Source organism: Amblyraja radiata, chromosome 34 (genome assembly GCF_010909765.2).
Source record: "Amblyraja radiata isolate CabotCenter1 chromosome 34, sAmbRad1.1.pri, whole genome shotgun sequence".
NCBI classification, from domain to species: Eukaryota; Metazoa; Chordata; class Chondrichthyes; order Rajiformes; family Rajidae; genus Amblyraja; species Amblyraja radiata.
This window is the reverse complement of record NC_045989.1, coordinates 10,433,954-10,453,485: the sequence shown is the minus strand read 5'-3', so window position 1 is coordinate 10,453,485 and position 19,532 is coordinate 10,433,954. Positions and strand designations below refer to the sequence as shown.

The window sequence follows — 19,532 nt, the reverse complement described above, 5'->3', positions numbered from 1 at the left end:
TTAGCCGGGGAGTGAATCAAGGAGTTGCAGAGGGAGCGCAAGCTGCAGAGGGCAGAAACGTGTGGAGATGGGAAGATATGACTGATGGTAAGATCACGTTGGAGGTGATGGAAATATCAAAGGATGATGTCTTGCAAATGGAGGCTGAAGGGGTGAAATGTGAGGACCAGGGGAACTCTCCTTGTTCTGTCTGAGGGGAGGGGGACCGAGAACAGAAATATGGGAAATAGTGGAGACCCGGGTGAGTGATCCATGTACGACAGCAAGGGGGAAAACACATTTACTAAAGAAAGAGGACATCTCAGATGTCCTAGAAGGGAACTCCTCATCTGAAATGCAGATGGAGTGGAAACAGGAATTGAGAGTAGAGAATAGCATCTTTGCAAGAGGTAGGGTGGAAGGAAGTGTAGTTCCGATAACAGGGATTCAGTTGGATTATAGTAGATGTCAGTCAATGATCTGTCCTCTGTGATGGAGACAGAGAAATCACCTGTTGGTTGGAAAAGTGCAATATGAAATCAATCAGACAAACTTCAATATGGATCCTATTACATATTAAAGACCATGAGGACAGAATAAACCATAAGAAACAGGAGTAGGCATTCAGCCATCTCATGCCTGCACCATCATAGAGTTAGATCATGGCTGATCTTTGCCTCAGCACCACTTAAGTGTGCTAACTGCATATTACTTGATTCTGTTAAAATCCAAAAATCTATTAATCTCTGCCTTTAAAAAAAAAAAACTAAGTTCTACTTCCCATTCGGATAGACAATTCGAAAAGTCTCACTGCCCTCTGAGTGAAGTTGCTTTTCTTTGCTGTCTTGAACAACTACCACTTTGCTTTGAGTGTGATCCATGGTTGAAGACGTCCAGCCAGTGGAAGCATCTTCCCTGCTTCAACACTGCATAATTATTTTGTATGATTCAAGATCACCTCTTATTCTTCTGAACTCAAGAGTTTAGGCACAATGCGCTTAATCTCTATTCATGTAACAAACTCGCCATTTCAGGAGTCAATCTAGTGAACATTTGCTGCACTCCCTCTACCACCAGAATATTCTTTGCTGAGCAGAGAGAGTTTGGGTCTAGTGTACTTTTTAATCTCTTTTCTTCTCTTCCCCTCACACCCCTAACCCTAGAGACATTATAGTATTTTTTGTTGCACTCTACTTATCTAGTAAAATACTATTACAATGACATACCTTCAGAATGGAGCTGAGAAAGAATTTATTTAGTCAGACGGTGGTGAATCTGTGGAACGCATTGCCACAGATAGCTGTGGAGGCTGAGACGTTGGATATTGTTAAAGCAGAGATTGATAGGTTGGTGATTAGTAAGGGAGTCAAAGGTTACAGGGAGAAGGCAGAAGGATAGGGTTGGGAGGGAAAAATAGGTCATGATCGAATGACAGAACTGACTCAATGGACCGAATAGCCTACTTCTGCTCCTATGTCTTATGATCTTATTGTAAATACATAATTCTTTAATTAGGGAAAACAGACTGTATAAAATATTCCAGGTGCCATCACTTGTAGGCCTTGCATGTTTTCAGTAAGATTTAATTACTCTTGTACCCGAGCAAGAAAAGCCAATAAGCAGACCTAGAAAAGTTAGTAATCAAATGTGTTTTAATGCAGACAAGTGGAAGTGGTAAAGGGAACAAAGGAATGTCTGTGATATTGAGTTAGACCAGGAAGTGGTAGTGGTGCCAGGTGAGGGAGTGCGATGAAGACTTGTAACTGATATTACTGGAAGCTAGATAAATAGAAGGAGATGAATGAGAAAGTTGGATGGGTTTACCGGCACTGTGGTACAAAACACTGCAGTTCCTGGAAATCTGAAATAAAATAAAATGCTGCAAATATACTCAGCAGCATAATGAATGAAGATAGATAAATTGAGTTGATAGCGTTTTATCAGTCTGATCTAGTCTGAAGAAGGGTCCCAATTCAAAACGTCACCAACCCATGTTCTCCAGAGATGCCACCTGACTTGCCGAGTTGCTCCAGCACTCCAGTAACTCAGCACTGAGTTATTCCAACATCTGCAGTCCCTTGTTTCAACTTCTAAACCTTGGGCTCAGAACTAACACAAACTGAAAAGGCTGGTTATTTAAATTGAAATGGTTGAATTCATTGTTGAGTTGTGAAGGCTATGGTCTGATTAGTCAGAAGCCGAGGTGCTATTCCAAGGCTTGCACTGCACTTAATTGGAACTTCATATTAAAGACCAACAGCAGTGAAGTCTAAATGGACTGTTAAGGTGATAGGCAATTCAAGCTCAGAATCGTCCTTGTGGACTGACTGGTGCTCTGCAAAGCAGCCACCTACTGGGTATATCCAGTGCAGAAGGAGGCATATTGAGAGCATCCAATGCAGTGCATTAAACTGGAAAACTTAAAAATAGATTGGTGCTTCGCCTTGAAGGGACCTTTGGTTCCTAGATGGTTCTGCTCAGTACCTTTTTTCTGTTAGGTGAAGCAGCTGCCACACAATTGTAGGTTTATGACAGACTGAGACCAAGAAGACATCTTGCCTTGGCATCTCTGCCATTGGGGACCACATTTCCTCCACTAAATATAACTCTGGATTCAAATCACAGAGGTCAGAACCAAATGTTGTCAGGTCTATCATAGTAGTCCAGTCAGGATTCCAAAAACCAGATGCATTACACTCCTGTAATAGCAAGAGCTTTACTAGTAGACAAAAATGCTGGAGAAACTCAGCGGGTGCAGCAGCATCTATGGAGCGAAGGAAATAGGCAACGTTGCCTATTTCCTTCGCTCCATAGATGCTGCCTCACCCGCTGAGTTTCTCCAGCACTTTTGTCTACCTTCGATTTTCCAGCATCTGCAGTTCCTTCTTAAACACAAGAGCTTTACTGGATTCAGTATTGGATATGTTGTTGGGTAGCACAAAGCAGGCTTTTCCATGCTGGGCCAGAGGATATTTGATGCATACACTGCATACCTGAAATAGGAAAATCCACTCCCCAGTGCAGACATCCCTTGCCTTGGTAAGCAGAAAATGTCATCCACAAAAAAATAATAATAATTTCCCTAGTATTCAGTAGGAACTGACATAGTTTGGAATTCAACCAATTCATTGGGGAAGAATGTATGTGAAGATTCTAATTATACATTTTTTTTTTTAAATTCTGCTTTGAAAATTCTGTCCATGTTGGGAGGGAGAAGATTGGTCAATTTATTTGCAATTTGTGCTTGTGTTCAGTGGGTATCAAATAACTGGTACATTTTGTGTTTTGAGACATCTTTTAATCTGAGACAAATTAGATTTGAATTCCAGGGAAGCAAATGCAGCATTTAATCTTGGATTTGTACCAGAACCAGAGAATGTTATTTATATCGGATGGGGTGTAAACAGCACTGTAACTGTATTATGCATTCTTTCTCTCTCACTTGTATAACCTGGAGGGTACTAAAAAGTGTTTTGCAAAATTAACATTCTGCTGACTTTCCCCTATAAATGAGAAGAATAGCTATTAACATTTGTGTATTTTCATTATGTAAATGGTGTTAACACATGCCCACAAATTGCCACCAGCTATGCAATAATTTTCTCTCAGTGATCGTAATGTGTCCAAGTGAGTCATTTTGATTATGACATGCTAATTACATATTGCCTTTCAGATTCAGAAAAACCAGGGATCTTTAATGGTAAGGTTTTATGAGTTTGCAGAGAAAAAAAATTCACTTTTTTTTCCTGCTGGCTGCCTTTTTGCATGCTTGAGTGCTTTACTTTAAACTTAGTAAATTGCATTTTTGTTACAACAAGCACTAAAGTGCCTGTAGTAGATTAGGTATCATTAGAAATAATAGAACATCTAGGGTGTCAATGTTTTTATAAGACTTTCATGCTGTTGATTAATCTTGCAACATTTTACTGCATTAATGATTTTCTCAGTGTACTGTAAAAGACTGCATGTAGCCTAATACTTCTCTCTATTTAACCCCCTCCCCCTACCTTGCCTTTGCAGCCACTACAGTTATTGCAGTGCATCGTTGATGAGGTGAGTCACCGTCTTATGTGCTTTCTCGTCTAAAGTCATTCTTAATGGCCTGGAAAATTTTATTTATATAATATACACATTTTTCCTTAATGAAGCTCTTTGCTCAGAATAGTCTCTTAAGCCCTGCCACCCAGCACAACCCCTTAGTCAACAGACCTAGCCAGGCCAGTCTTGTGCAGAGCTCAAGCTTGACCTTATCCTTGTACACCATTCAGGCACTGTACAGGAACTAGGTAGAGCCATGGCTCGAATTGCTGAATAATTACCTTTAGACTAACCTGAGCAGGAGACTTCCCAAGAGGCACAGCTCATTTAATGGCTCTAAAACTCAATCTAGAGGATGTCAGTGGTCATGCTTGATTATTTGCCGTGGTATTTTATGAAAGCAATAAAAAAGCTTGAGACTGAGGGGGCGGGGGGGGGGGGGGGGGGGGGGAAGAGGACAGAGAAACGTTGACTAATTTCAAGGGTTTTTTTTCCCTCTGAATCGGGTCCCTTTGGTGTGACAGGTATTGTGACAGTTTCATGCTGCCTTGCCTTAGTTATTTCAGCAGTATGAATGAGTACTGCTGTGCTCCCTCAGCTTATAATTGACAAGAGACCAGAGATAGCCCCTAAACGGTGACGGAGCTCCACTGTTCTCAAACTGACATTTTGTGTTAATAAATAGCTTATATTAATGAATTTCTATCTTTTTTTGAGGGGGGGAGGGGTTCCGACACAAACGTGATGAGATTTTTTTTTGCTTAGCCCCATCTCCCTCCTCCCTTTGCCTCTTTATGACCACTGAGGCCCTAGATTCTTGATTGTTTGATTATTTTTATCCAGATTTTTCACAAACTGCAACTGTGCTCACCCTGAGGCAATAGAATATTGATTACACTGTAAAATAACAAAATTTGCACACAGGCTATAAGAGATCATCAGGGAGATTTTTTTTTTACCACCTCCTCCCCCCAGCCTTTTCCTGTGGTCTCTCTCGGTATACACATTAAGTGTGTTTGTTGCTTCTGTGCCTTTTTCTTTATGCCTGAGCACTTTGCTGACATGTGCTAATAACCAAATGCCAAGAGAGAGTCCAGTTGGTGTTACCACACACTAAACATACTGAACTTGTCCTTTAGCTCATAGATTGCAGGTAATTAATAATTAAACTGTTTCAGTTGTAATGGGTTGACCTCCATGAACTGTTCATTACTCACATGGCAAAGGCATCACTCAAAGTATTTTTTTTCATTGCCCTTCCCTGTACCCTAGCTGCATATGTAGAATTCAGTAGGCCACCTAAATTTAAGCTGACCAAGTACTTGCTTAAGCCACTGCAAATTGAAGCTTTCGGTAATGTGGGGTTTGTGCTCTGAGAAAGGGAACAATGTTTGCATCCTCTGTGTGCATTTTGTTCAAAATAAAAAAAATACATGGAGGCTATTAATCGTGTGACAATTCAACATCAGTGGCCTTATTCAAGTGTGACTTTTTGGCACCATGCTCACGTGGGCTTAACCATGTGTGAAGAAATATATTTCCTCTTATAGCCTAACAATTCTCCAACATACTATTTTTAAATCTCCTGAATCCCGTTTTTCCCAGGTTCATACTCAGAATTATCTTCAATAAATAATATAATTTATTGCTTGATAAACCAATTATTTGTTTAGGATGTGCCTGTCATATTGTCATCAAATTGTGGGAAATAATTTGTACCCCTCGTCTATTGTAGATCAAAAATAAAGCAAACTAATAATACATGAACTCTTAATAAAATATATTGGTATTGAATTGATGCCTGGGAATATAATTCTCAGTGCCTTCTCTCTATGCTTTAATCTGTGTAAAATAAGCAGCAAAGAAAGACATTTCAGATAAATAAATTGTTATGTACAAAAGTTCTACTCATAACATTATTGTCTTGGACATCAGTAAATTTATTGATTCCTTCAATTGTGCGAATGAAGACTTTATCAGATTGGCCACATTGACATCTCAGGATTGAAAGGTTATGGGTTCAAACTCCACTGCAAGACATGAGTAGATTAAGCTGTGCCCCACACTTCTGTAAAGTACTGAGAGTAACTGCATTGTCAGTTGTGTTGTTCCTTGGGCTGTGCCATTAAACATGGCCATCAATGTCTGTTCTTCTGACCCAGAAGAAAAATAAGAGCTTAGTCCAGATCAACATTCTTTTCTCAAATGAGAAATAAATATTTTCTTGTTGTTTGCTTTATTCACACACGGAAGATATTGGTGTCACTGAAAAGGTCTACATACATTGTTCAATCCAAAATGATAGTAACTTCTTAAAATGATGTAGTCTGTGTTGAACGTACTCCTCAGTGTTTCTGCATCAGACATTCTTGGACTTCGACCCAGCATTGATGAAGGGCAAAAGATTTCCAAATCAGACATGACTGATTAGGCAACATGGAAGTGATGGTATTCCCGCATGCTCGATTCCCTTGCCCTTGTAAGTAATAGAGGTTGCAGGCTAAGGAGGTGTTGCTGCAGTGTAGTTTGCAAATTACTGCAGCCACAGCACACCGATGATGGAGAAAATTATTATATAGGTTGGTGGATGGTTAGTATTGGAGTAGTCTTTCTTGTACTAGATGCAGCCTAGCTTTGGGAGTGTTAATGCAGCAGCACTCATCTAAGCATATCGATAATATTCCATCATACTCCTGATTTACGCTTTGTAATGGGTAGCAGGACTTTGTAGATTCATGAGGTAAGTCACTCATTGAAGAATGATCTCTTGTTGAGCCACATTTACGTGACTGGTGCAGTCATGTTTCCACTTATGTTGATGAATTTGGCAATGAGAATATTGTTGAAAGTCAATGAAGGATGGTTAGGCAACTACATAATGGAGTTGATCATTGCCTGGAATTTCATCCATTCTGGCATTACAGTGGAGTGAAATTTAATTTCCGCTTATTCCATCCCTGAATGTTCTCCATCCTTATTGTATGTGGGTAGGTACTGTTTGGTTATCTGAATAGTTACAGATAGTATTGAAGCTTGTTGATTCATCAGTGAAAGTCCACTTCTGGTGACAATGAATGAAAGGCCATTGATTAAGCAACTGAGAACCGTCAAAATTGGTATTTTGCCCTGAGGAACCTGTGCAGAAATGCTTACAACTGAATTGACCTCCGCAACCGTTCCCCATATGCTAGGTGCAGATTCAGCCAGTAGAGAGTTGTTCTACGATCTGCAACTGCTTCAGTTGTAACAGGGATCTTTGATGCCAATTTTGGTCATACACTGCCCAATGTCAAGATCACTATCAGTCTGAAGAAGGGTCTTGACCCGAAACGTCATTCATTCCTTCTCTCCAGAGATGCTGCCTGTCCCGCTGAGTTACTCCAGCATTTTGTGACTACCCTCAAGATTACTATCATTGCCCTGATTTGGGCAAAGGCTATATTGAAGTACTGGCAGGATTTAACTTGAGCGATATGTGTCCTGCCTGTTGGTGGATTATCACCGCTTGAGGGCACTAACCTATTGCTTGTATGATCACTTGGGTTTATCTGCTTTTGCTATATTATGTATATGTATTCCATTTTCGCACTCTCCACGGATCGCCACTCATTTTCAGACAGATGTGACATGTGGCTGCTCCTTACACGTTCTATATTTCTCATTGAAAGATAATTGACTTGAAGGATTAATGCAGGTGAAACAGGGGAAGGGTATGCTGCACCATAAATATATAATTTGTGCTTGGATACAAGTCTACTGCATTTGAAGGTCTAAGCACTTCATGGAAACCCAATATTGAACAGTTGGAATTGTTCTGATTCTTAGTTATAATGGTGGAAGTGTCACATAGCACAATAAAAGGTGATCATAGCTTGAAGACAATACTTGGTCTCCAAATGAACTAAGCAATGGTTCTTCATAGCACAAACATAAATAGATTAATAACCAGATCAATAGAATATTTTTCTCTGGTGTTGGTTCTCTCCCACCTGCCTTAAGCCCACTCTGACAGTGATTCACATAATTTAGAAGTTGTTCATCAAATCACTCTTGGTGCTAGACATATAAGTCGTCACTCAAAATGTTGTGCCCTCGGTGGTTCTTCCATATCAAGGTCAGCGTGGACTATGGTGATTCATCAGATGTAGGTGCAAACAAAAGAAAGTGTCCTGACCTAAGGCCTTATGCCTTGTGATTTAATGTAGAGGGCTCCCAATACCACTCCCCTTTGACCATAACACTGTGTCACACCACTGAAAGGTTTATCTTACCAGTGAAACAGGTCATACTCAGAGGATGGATGAATCCAGGACATTGAAAAATATGATTTTCTGAATTTGACTTGTCAAACTATTGCTTGACTGATCATTGGATAGCAGCAGTAATTTTGTTCTATGATGCTAGTGATAAAAAGCCTTGTTGGATTGAATGGATAGGTTGTGTGTCTGTTGAATCCAAATCCATTACTTGTGTTGATGTTAAACATTTCTTTCAGTTTCAATCTTATTATTATTTACAATGTGTTGTGTTTAAATGGTTATTGGATGCATCTACATAGTTAATTTCAAAGCAATTCATTGTATTTTACGCACTTTGGGACATTCTCTGTGCAATAATAAGGCACTAAATAAATGAAGGATTCTTTTATAGCTACAGTATTCATTTTTTGCGTTCAGCGATTCCTTTCATACCTACTGGTTTATCAGTAAGGAATGCTGATTTTTAGAAATGCCTTTTAAAATAATCTTTGTATGTAAATAAAATAACAAATGATGAATTTTAATTAATGCCTCAGTAATGGGGTCCATGCCAGTCATTAACTCCTCAAGCTTCACTCGTACTAACTGCTTTTATATTGCCCTTGATTTAATTGGGATTTAAGAGGATCATTGTTCATGAGCTTCTTCCTGGTGTTTACACTACTGAATCGTTCCTCTATACAAGTAATAGGTTACAGAGCAGTCTGTTGAAAGGATAAAATCACTATATTTTTTGTAGTTTAAACATTGGGAGCTGACTCGCAATAACCACTGTCCTAAAATCTTAAGTTAAACAAGACATGTTTAAAGTTGTGCTTAAATTTATGTTCAGGGAAACATTTGGTCAAGATACAGTCCTTTGATTCACTGGCAGGCTTTCACTTAACCCAAGCTTACAATTACAGTGTTCTGTGTATTATGCTAGATATTTTTCTGAATGATATTAAATTGCAAAGTACTGCTAAATTCTGTAAATATCCTATTATTTTTCTTTTACCTTTAAATATAAGCAGTCCAAATCTTTTTTCCCTTACTTCTATGTGCTGATTAGTTTTTTAGCTGCAGACTCCAGAATATGCAGATTCTTGTGTCTCAAATTATTTCTGTTTATTTTGAAGAACAAATGAGTTAAAAATTAACAATTTGCTTCACACCCCCCCCCCCCCCGGTATAATAAGTGCACATATGAAATAATAGATAATAGTAATAATCCTGACCTACCTGCTTAAAAGTTTCTAAAAATCCGTACCTACTGAAACTACACATGCATCAAAAATTATCAATAAAAATATTAATTGGCCATTTTTATACTCTTTTGATTAATTCTGGCAGCTGCTATTACTTGTTCGACCCGAGTCCATGATTGTTCGCCTCTAGTAATGGAAACAATTAAATAACCTAATCATTAAAAAAATAATCATAATTTCAGGGGCTACAAATACAGTCCGAGAAGTAGAAGGCATTGGCATTGTGACCTCAGTCAAACTGTTGGCGGTGTTCCCTGTTCCAAATGTGATTCCTAGTATAAGATTATAACATGCTTTAAAAATTGCCACTATGATCCTCATAGCCAAATGAACTCTTATTCACTAACTTGCCATACCTCTGTCTCCCCTTAATTTACTTATCTGATTGGATAGTATTTCCAGCAGCCTCTTGTATAAATGGGAGAAAGCTCAGATGAGAGATCTACTTAATTTTCTCCCTTGTAATTACTGATCTCATTTTTCTGATAATTTGAAGTTGTAATTGGCTACGGCAATTACATGTATATTTACTAATCACATTTGAAGCTCTGATTGTATCTATTTGCTGCCATTGATAATAAAGCAGGCAAATTGCAGAGGTGTTCTTTCTCTTTTTCTCATCACTTAAAAGCTTCCTGAACCCTTCCACCCCCCCCCCCCCCCCCCCCCCCCCCACCATCCTGCATACTTTTCTTTTTCATTTTTTGCCGTAATGAATACATGCATGCATTTGACACAGTTATATAGTAGAGAAATTGTTTGGCTCCAACCAAATGCTACACACATTGAGTTTTGCCTGAAGCATTGAAAGGTTGTATGTAATGATATATTGCTCATCCAAATGGCTGAAGCAGTCCAAAGCACTGTGAGATTAAAATAAGTCATCTCTTTGTTAATTTAAATAGGTGCATGTATCATACTTTGCAAGGTAGTTTTAACAGGGATGTCACGGAGAATGCAGCCAAAAGGTATTTTTAATGGAAAAATGAGAACAGATGAAAATGCAGTCACTTCCAGCTGCCTTTTATATTCGCCTCTTCTTTAGCAATTGCAGATTTGATAAGGCAGCCATTAAACTCCCGCAGATCTTAATTTTAAGAAATTTCTGCGCATAATTCTGTAAGATTTGACTCTTTTTGAAATTGCAAAGGAATTGCATCTGAGGGGTTTTGATATGTACTGGGAACTGCAATCAGCTTGCTGCCTTCCAATTGCTGCTGCAATAACTGTTTACTGATAATTGTAATGGTAATCTTTTTTATTGTTTCCTGAGTTTATGCAGTAAACCATTTGTGTGCCAAAAATTGATTATTTGCGAGGTATTTCCAATATTCTGAAAAACATGATGCACATTAATGATTGGTACTAGTCCCAATTAAGTATTAAAACTCTGAAGTTATGTGTAAAGTTTTTTTTAAATATCCTCGCTCTTTTGGACAGATCATTTCAATTCCTATGATTGATGTGTATTTTAATTTAATTTTTTTAATTCCACTTGAAGAAATTTAAAGCAAATGCTTCTAAATTTAAATAACAAAATAATTAAATTTTGACGATTATATGAAATAAGAACTGATTATTTTCTAACAATAATTACTTAGAGGAACAAAGCTAGAGACGTTTAAAAGAAAAATTGACCAACATTTAAGATATTGAGGTTGGGATAAAAGATGGATAATTTAATTAATCAGAAAAATTGCATGTCAAATAACAATTTTTACGTTTAATAATTCTTTATCGCCCTCCTTTGCTCTTTCATATATATATATTCTTTGTCTTGCTACTTCCCAGGATCCACCAGTCCTTCCGGTTGGAGAGTTTTCTGAGTCATTTGTACATTTCATCACTCAGTGGTAAGCTCAGTTTGCAAACATGCCATCCCCTCAGTGTAAATGATACATTCCATTAGCTCTCAGACTCCAGGAGACCTTATGGTATTCCTGCTCCTTTCCATAGACTGGGAGGGACTATGGGCCGTGAGCAGATGGATAGTAGAAAAGAAAATGAATGCTGTTGCTTAAATTCCGTGAATATTATTACATGGAAGGTCATATAACATTGTAACATGGAGCAGCTTCTGAAATTATCAGATGTCACATAAAAGTTTTACAAAGAGGAAGAAGGGGTAACTGGTGTGAAATGTTCACAGATGTCATGCTGAAATCTAAATGATGGTGGGTAATAGCTTTGTTTTCCCTGGAGAAGCAGCTACTTTGGAATCATAGATTAGGACTGTTACCAAGCAAGTCTTTAGACAGCTTGAATTGCTTGCTAATGGGTGCATTATTCCAGAGGTGCATATGTTTGTTTATGGAGACAGCAAATTGTCCTCTGCGATAGTTAATGGTTTATAACTATGCTTCTTGTTTAGTACTCGAGTCTGTTAATTTTTCGAGTGTCATCCTTTATTAGCATAAGATGTTGTGGGAATACACTGCCTCAAATGACAGTTGCACTTTATAGAAAATAGCCCGTGTATCATAAGTGCATTAAAACATGTTATGTTGAAAAAATAAACTTTTGATTGATTTTTTTACCAAATAGTGTACAGTTTGGCTGAAGGGATTTTTGTGCGTAATTTAGATTTTTAATCGTTCAGTTATTTTCTGCTAAGTGACTACAGATATTATCCATTTCCCATCAGATTTAAAAAATAAACAAATACAGTATTGAGAAACAAGCCCAGATAGTCTGTTCTTTTACACCTCCCAGCCCTCTCGTAAAGAGCAAGTACATGAAATAAATGTAATTAAAGCAGATGGTAGTAATAGTGATATCACAGCTGTCATCTTTTTGCCTGTGTCTCCAAACTAAAATGTTATAATTTAAGTAAATGTTATTTTTTATAACATTAAAAGAAAATTTTGGAATTGTTTAGCAATGCACAGAAAACATTCCAATATATTGCATATCTAATTTTTGAAGCGTTTGGATGGGCAACGAGAGTATTCAGGAATTGTAGAAATAGAACTGTGTTTTCCTTAAACCTCTTGGGATGGCTGCGGTATTTTGCCATTCTTTCAGAAATTATGCAATGTAATACTGGAATTATTGATTTAGTTGTGCTAGCAAATACAAAGTTATTTAATTCCCATCCAGATCTATTATTTCACTGTTCTGTTTTCAAAGGACATAATTCACTTTTTTTTAAAGAGATAACTTCCCTCTCCAAGTCTACATGGATATATACCCCATCCAGTGTTGACTGTGCCATATAGACTCAACTTTCAGGATTGATCATAATGTGGTGATCTTGACAGGGGCAGCAGTGAGAGCATGACAGTTGGTTCCTGTGTCCCCAGGCTAAGGAAGAGGGAAACAAAATGGTGCTTGGATTCCTAGTTCTAATTGCCTTACACTGACCTCTCTCTAAATGTGGTTGTGTAAACATAAGATGAAGATGGCCTCCTCTGCCTTGTCCCCATGGTCAATTAGCCCACCAGCATGTGTTTGTGTGTGAAGAATTGACCATTAAGATATGTTCTAGAGTCCAGCTGGCATCTGTTGAATCATCTTTGCACTCTTTATTTTCTCTTTTGCGCTACCTGATGTACTGATGACTGGTATAATTTGCCTGAATGGCACGCAAAACCAGCTTTTTCATTGTATCTCGGTTCACATATAATAAACTTACAGCAATATCAATCTTCAACAGGGGTGTTTGGGGGAAGAAAATGGGTTCTATTTGCAATATACCATCAGACTAGAACTGCAACATAGAAAATTGGCTTCATGGAAGGAACCAGATGGTGATGTGGAAGGTTGCTTCTCAGACTGGAGGCCTGTGTGGTGTGCCTCAAGGTTCGGTGCTGGGCCCGTTACTGTTTGTCATCTATATTAATTATTTGGATGAGAATGTACATGGCAAGATTGCAGATGATACAAAAGTGGGTGATAATGCAGATAGTGAAGATGGTAGTGACGAATTGCAGCAGGATCTTGATCGGTTGGCCAGGTGGGCTGAGGAATGGTTGATGGAATTTAATACAGAGAAATGTGAGGTGTTGCATTTTGGGAAGTCTAACATGGGCAGGAGCTACACAGTGGTAGGGCTTTTGGGAGTGTTATAGAGCGGAGGGACCTAGGAGTGCATGTACATAGTTCCTTGAAGGTGGAGTCACAGTTAGATAGGGTGGCACATTGGCCTTCATAAGTCAGAGTTTTGAGTGTACAAGTTGGGAGGACATGTTGCAATAATGTAAGATGTTGATGAGGCCACATTTAGAGTATTGTGTTCAGTTCTGGACACCATGTTATAGGAAAGATGTTTTCAAGCTGGTAAGGGTCCAGAGAAGGTTTATGAGGATGTTGCCAGGACTTGAGGAACTGAGCTATAGGGAGAGGTTGAGTACTGGGACTATTCCTTGGAATGCAGGAAGATGGGTGATCTTATAGAGGTGTAAAAAATCATGAGAGGAATAGATCGGGTAGATTCACAAAGTCTCTTGTCCAGAGTAGGGGAATCGAGGACCAGAGGACATAGGTTTGTTGAAGGGGAAAATATTTCATAGGAATCTGAGGGGTAAATAAGAGGCAGGGACTATTGCAACATTTAAGAAACAGTTAGATAGATACATAGATAGCATGGGTTTGGAGGGATATGGGCCAAAAGCAGGCAGTGGGACTAGTATAGCTGGGACCAAATGGTGAGTGTGGGCAAGTTGGGCCGAAGGGCCTGTTTCCATGATGTATGACTCTATACTCTACAGATAGGAAAATGTTTCTCATAAACACTGAAGAACACAAAGTAACTCAGTGGGTCACCTGAATCTCTGCAGAACATGAATAGGTGACATTTCAGGTCAGGACCCTTCTTTAGTAATAAAAATGTGGTGCTTCTCATCTCCCTTCTTAATCAATAAGGAGAAAGATTGTATTAAATTATTTTTTGTCTTGCCTGTTGATGAATTAATGATCTTGGCCATGAGGCTGGAGGGGTATAAGTGAATGGGTAGGGGGTTGGATGCGGAGGGGAATCTGAGATTACAATATGGAAGATTATTATTTCAAACCTGGTGGCTAGCCAAATGCCACACTGAAAGAGTGCAGGGATCTGTCAAATTATCAGAATTGTGCATTGAAGAGGTTTTTTATAAGTAAGTGTTGCTTCTGGCCAATATATGTCTCTTTATCCCAAATTAGTTTTTCATATAAACAAATTGACGACTGAGGGGAAATATGTTGGATTTTCATCAAGCTTACAATTGAGCAACCTATTCACGTCTTAAAAAAATCTCTAAATTTTGTACCAATTCAGCGGTTACTTTTTTATTATTGTCATAGCTACCGAGATACAGTGAAAAATGTTCTTTTGTGCGCCATGCAGGCAAATCATACATAAATGAGTACATCAGGTAATGCAAAGAAGAAAATAAAAAGAGTGCCGAGCATAATGTTACAGCTATAACTAAATTGCAGATAAAAAAGAAGCAAGGGCCGCAACAGGGTCGAGTGGAAGATTGGGAATTGACTGTCCTGGTTTCTGCGGTCACCACCCTAATTTTTTTTTAACTGTATGCTTTTCCCTCCCTTACAATTTTCTCTGGAAGTTTCAATCTTGCTGTGGGTGGCCAAAAGCTTTCTGTGAATCCTCCATATGAGTCTGGAAACTGAGTCTTGACAAATTGTTCTGCTCTCATTTGTGTTCTAACATGGAGCACAGAAACACATGCCCACCCTTATCATTAGTCAGCTAACAGCACAATCCTACGATCAAAGTAGAGCCATTCTGTAAGACCACCCAAGCCATTGAGAATACTCATGTTTATAATAATTCAGAGACTTTAAAACAAAACGCGCCTTTGTAGAAGAAAACTTGGAAATGGTCTTTTTTTTAAGCCATCCATCATTGAGACATTCCATTAACTGATTCGACACATGCTCTCCTTACTTGTTCCAGAAAATAATTAAACAAAATCGTAGTGTAGCAAAAATAATAAAGTTCAAGATCATAGAAGTTTGCCAAGCATTTCAGTTCCCCATCATAACCAATTGATTTCAAGAAAGAATATAAAAATAAAAGACAAAATTATGTTGGCCTTCTTGTGTACCTCCTGGAGCTGGTTATGAAGATACACTGACGGTTGCCTATCCATCCTGCAGCTATTTATAAAGATGCTTTGATACGAATTTATGCACTGCATGAGGGAGCTAAATAGGTAGAATTTTAAATGCATGTTATGTGTTTAATCTCTTCATAATTTGTTAAGAGATGCTTCAGTACTCCTGAAGGTGATGCAGTACAAAGGAGCTACTTTTCCATTGTAGACAGCATCTAGCATTTTCAGAGGAGATGCATGGAACTGCATATGCTGGAGTTCTTAGCAAAACGTTGAGGAACTCAGTGGGTCAGGCAGCATCTGCGGAAAAATGGACACATGATGTTTCGGGTTGGGACCTTTCTTCATCTGAAGTGTCATCTTTCCATTCCCACCACAGATGACAACCAAATTTGTGTTTTGATCAAGTGGTGTCTGTTTGTTTTGGAACAAAATGCCAAAGATCATTGGTTGGTTGGTATGAAAGTGAAAAACGTCACTAGTGATAACTGTGACAATTACATTTTGTAAATTAATGGGTGAAGAAGCAGCAACTTTAATTCTGGTTTTGAGTTGAGATAATTAAATGGTATCCCTGGATACCAAAGGTGCATCTCAACAAGATATTTACAGAAGAGATTTGAGTTACATTTTACATATATCCAAAAACCATGTTGATAAACTTTATTTTTCTTTAAAATTGTGAATGTCATTGATAACTCACGTGGATTGTAAAATAATGGTTGTATTTATTTACCATAGCATGAGGAAGTTACCGACTGAAAGGCCTGCCCCGGAAGAACTCATGGTAAGTCACACTTGCATCATTTAATTTTATGTACATGTAACATTGTCACATTTCATTGACCTAAGAGAAGCTTAGATTAATATTAGCTTACTATCAAATCCTCTCAGGATTCAAAATTTTATTTGAAAACTCATTAAATAATCTAACTCCATGTATTCATACTTTACATACATTTTCCTACCTGAAACATGATGCAAAATGTAAGACAAATGTCCTCCTTTGAGTACATTTTTACTGATTTGAAGCATTATATGTTACCTCTGGGCAAGGAAAGACATGCCAATGACTGTTGAAGTGATTGGCAATGCACTTATGTACATCTAGTTCTCTCCAAGCAGACGCTGAAGATACATGAATCTCAAGGAAAGATACTGAAGTTATTGAGTAATTTTCTCTTGCTAGAAACCAGCAGGCACAAAGAGTATATGACTTTGCTTCTTTGTAGGGTACAATTGATTGCACTTACTTAAATTTGCAGGCACGAGGTATCTACTCTGCCGTATGCCCAAGCCTTGCTGTAATCAATCCCTTCCATTTGGCAGTCTCCCATTCTCAATCCTGATGGATGTACTCACTTTTTCCCACGCATTCACCTACCAGGCATTTCTGTCTGATCCCTTGTCAAACATGTACTTCATGATCTCCTACCAAACGCTACCTACTGGCTGGTATTTTTTTTTGTTCCACACACTACTCTATTTTCCCTCCCCCACCCCAAAGGAAAGGTGAGTTCCAATTAATATGGCTGCCACACTAAATGCCGGAATGGGGAGATGCGTTACTACCTGTGAGCCAACTCTCAGGAAAGAAGGAATAGGTGGTGCTTTTCAGCTAAATGTGTAATGGAAGATTTCACCAAAGGCCAACACCCAAGTTTAGATTATTGTCATATACACCGGGGTGCAAAGAAACTCCTTGTTCATATGAATCTTACAGAATAAATGTGTACAAACAGTGATGGTAAGTACAGCAATGAGTGCAAAATAGCCAAATAGTGCAAGATTGTAGTGTAAATCTGAGTAGTGCAAAAGTATACCTAAGTTCAGGTGGAGAAAGATATTAAGGTATTCAAACATTTGATGGAATGTTACTTTTCACTTGGGACATGTGAACAAAATTAGGCATTACTTTGGAGTTTTTACAGTTGTACTGTTGACAGTTTGATCCGAAATGTTGAATTATGTTTCCACAAGCCAGAAAAGAGCTCAGTTTCATCTCAACACAATGAGAGTGTGCGGAAGTCTTTAAAGAAAGCTCAGACTTCTTGTTTGTGAGCATTAGATCCAACAAGTCTCTCCCTTTTCAAATACAGTGCCCTTCATAATGTTTGGGACAAAGACCCATCATTTATTTATTCGTAATTTCTACACGGTGAAACCAAAATGTATCAAAATAGCCTTTAATAAAATCTGACAATGTACGCTTTAACCACATGTGATTTATTCTATTGCAAATCTCAAATTGTGGAATACAGAAGCAAATAAATAAATGATGGGTCTTTGTCCCAAACATTATGGAGGGTACTGTGACTTCCATCTATAAGTGCAAAGGGTAGCAATCTAGCCAGTGTTACGATGCAGAGAAAGCTTGTAAAATGGAGGAGAGAACAAAAGGGTTGTTTTGTCGTAGGATAAAAGAGTAAAATGAAAGGAAGCTCTATGGTATGATACAGGTAAGATCCTATTCCAGCCTTTATTTTCCTGGTTCAAAATTATTATTGCCATATCCTATTGTGCTTGAATTCATTTATTTCACCTTCAAGTAAAGTAAATATTTGAATTTAGCGATTTGATTATCATTTGCCCAAGAAGTACTTAAACAGTGACATGCTGTGACATCTGATTAAGTTTGTCTTCTAACTGGCTTTTGATTATTTAGTTCTGTATCTCTCTAACATAGCTTCCACATCGAGGACTAATTATGGCCACTGCAGCACAAAGGACTTTAATGTTTCTGACTAGTACCAGCAGTTGAGCAAAACACCGGATGGCACAGTGTTGCACCTGTTAACACTGCTGCCTTGCTGCTCCAGTAACTGGTTTAATCCTGGCCTTCAGTATTTCCTAGTGCTCTCTTCAATAATTGCAACTTTGTTTTTAATAACTGATGTGCAGGCACTGATCGCTAGCCCCTTATCAACCCACTGTCCACAGTGGGTTGCAGCTTCTCGTAGAATAGGAGATGATTGGGCCAGTAAATCATGGGGCATGGGGAATGCCAAACACACTGGCGAATGCTGAGTTCCTCTTCCTCTGTCATTTCCCTCACCACCATGGCAATGTTTGCTACTGCTTTACTATGGTGCATGGAAGGAGTAATTTTAACTGCAGCAGTAAGCATGACAGTAATTCAACACCAAAAACTTCTGCATGTAGGTAATTGCTGCCCCAAGATTTGTGGAGCTAATTCTTTTGGTCACTACTGTGGCTGTCTTTATAACAATAGTTGGAAGGTGCTGGTAAAGTCTAGTCTGGTGTACCTGATACATTTCTGAGCCTTCGTCCATTATTCATTCTGTTCATTCAGAAAGATGTCTGGCCATTTTCCAATCTAGAATATATTGCACAGCACATCTTGAAAAGTTTGTTGCCATTATGCCTTTGCATGTTGTGCCTATGCTTTTTGATTACTTTTTGGTTTCTTCACTTTTTGTTTACCTGGCCTCTATCCAGGATCCATAATCTTTGTTAATAGTAAAATGTTAGCTAGAGCAAGAATAATGTTTTATTTTTTGAATTGCAGCTGCATGCAAATCTGTTCTGCCTCAAGTCAAAAACAAATCAAAGCATTTATAATCATAAATTCAATCCAATCCATCTAGTACATTCAGTTGTTTAAAAATATATAGCAATCTTCACTGAAATGTTTGAAAATCATTTTTAAAAACTTAAAAAAATAAAAAGCACAGAACGTTGCCTTAAAAATAACATTAACAGCATTTTCAGTGCCTTTTCTACAATTTGATTCAAAAGGTTATATATAACACAGGCAACCAAAGTTGCACTCTGCACTGTTCATTTTTGTGGCAAGTATATGAAATGTTCCCTGTGACATGGGTCTTCTTCTTCTTCTTCGAGTCCGTTGCAATCTCAGATGTCGTTCTGCCAGTATCTGGCGCAGGTCACAGCTGGTCGGGTCGGTTCAGCCAGGTCCTGGGGGCTGC

The 19,532-nt window shown here is 38.4% G+C and overlaps 1 protein-coding gene and 1 long non-coding RNA gene across 5 annotated transcripts in view; one reads left to right on the top strand and one right to left on the bottom strand.

The window, feature by feature from the left end:
* The window catches only part of LOC116991429, a 120,191-nt gene that overhangs the window by 17,348 nt on the left and 83,311 nt on the right, over nucleotides 1–19,532 (bottom strand). The gene's annotated exons all lie outside the window — the stretch shown is intronic.
* The window catches only part of map2k5 (mitogen-activated protein kinase kinase 5), a 235,402-nt gene that overhangs the window by 185,692 nt on the left and 30,178 nt on the right, over nucleotides 1–19,532 (top strand). For 3 of the 4 annotated variants that reach the window (XM_033050038.1, XM_033050037.1, XM_033050036.1), the window contains 4 exons: nucleotides 3,653–3,679; nucleotides 4,000–4,032; nucleotides 11,315–11,376; nucleotides 16,324–16,369. In XM_033050038.1, coding sequence (XP_032905929.1) covers nucleotides 3,653–3,679; nucleotides 4,000–4,032; nucleotides 11,315–11,376; nucleotides 16,324–16,369 — 168 coding nt within the window. The remainder of the gene's footprint in view (nucleotides 1–3,652; nucleotides 3,680–3,999; nucleotides 4,033–11,314; nucleotides 11,377–16,323; nucleotides 16,370–19,532) is intronic. The other variant, XM_033050039.1, reaches the window with a different exon arrangement.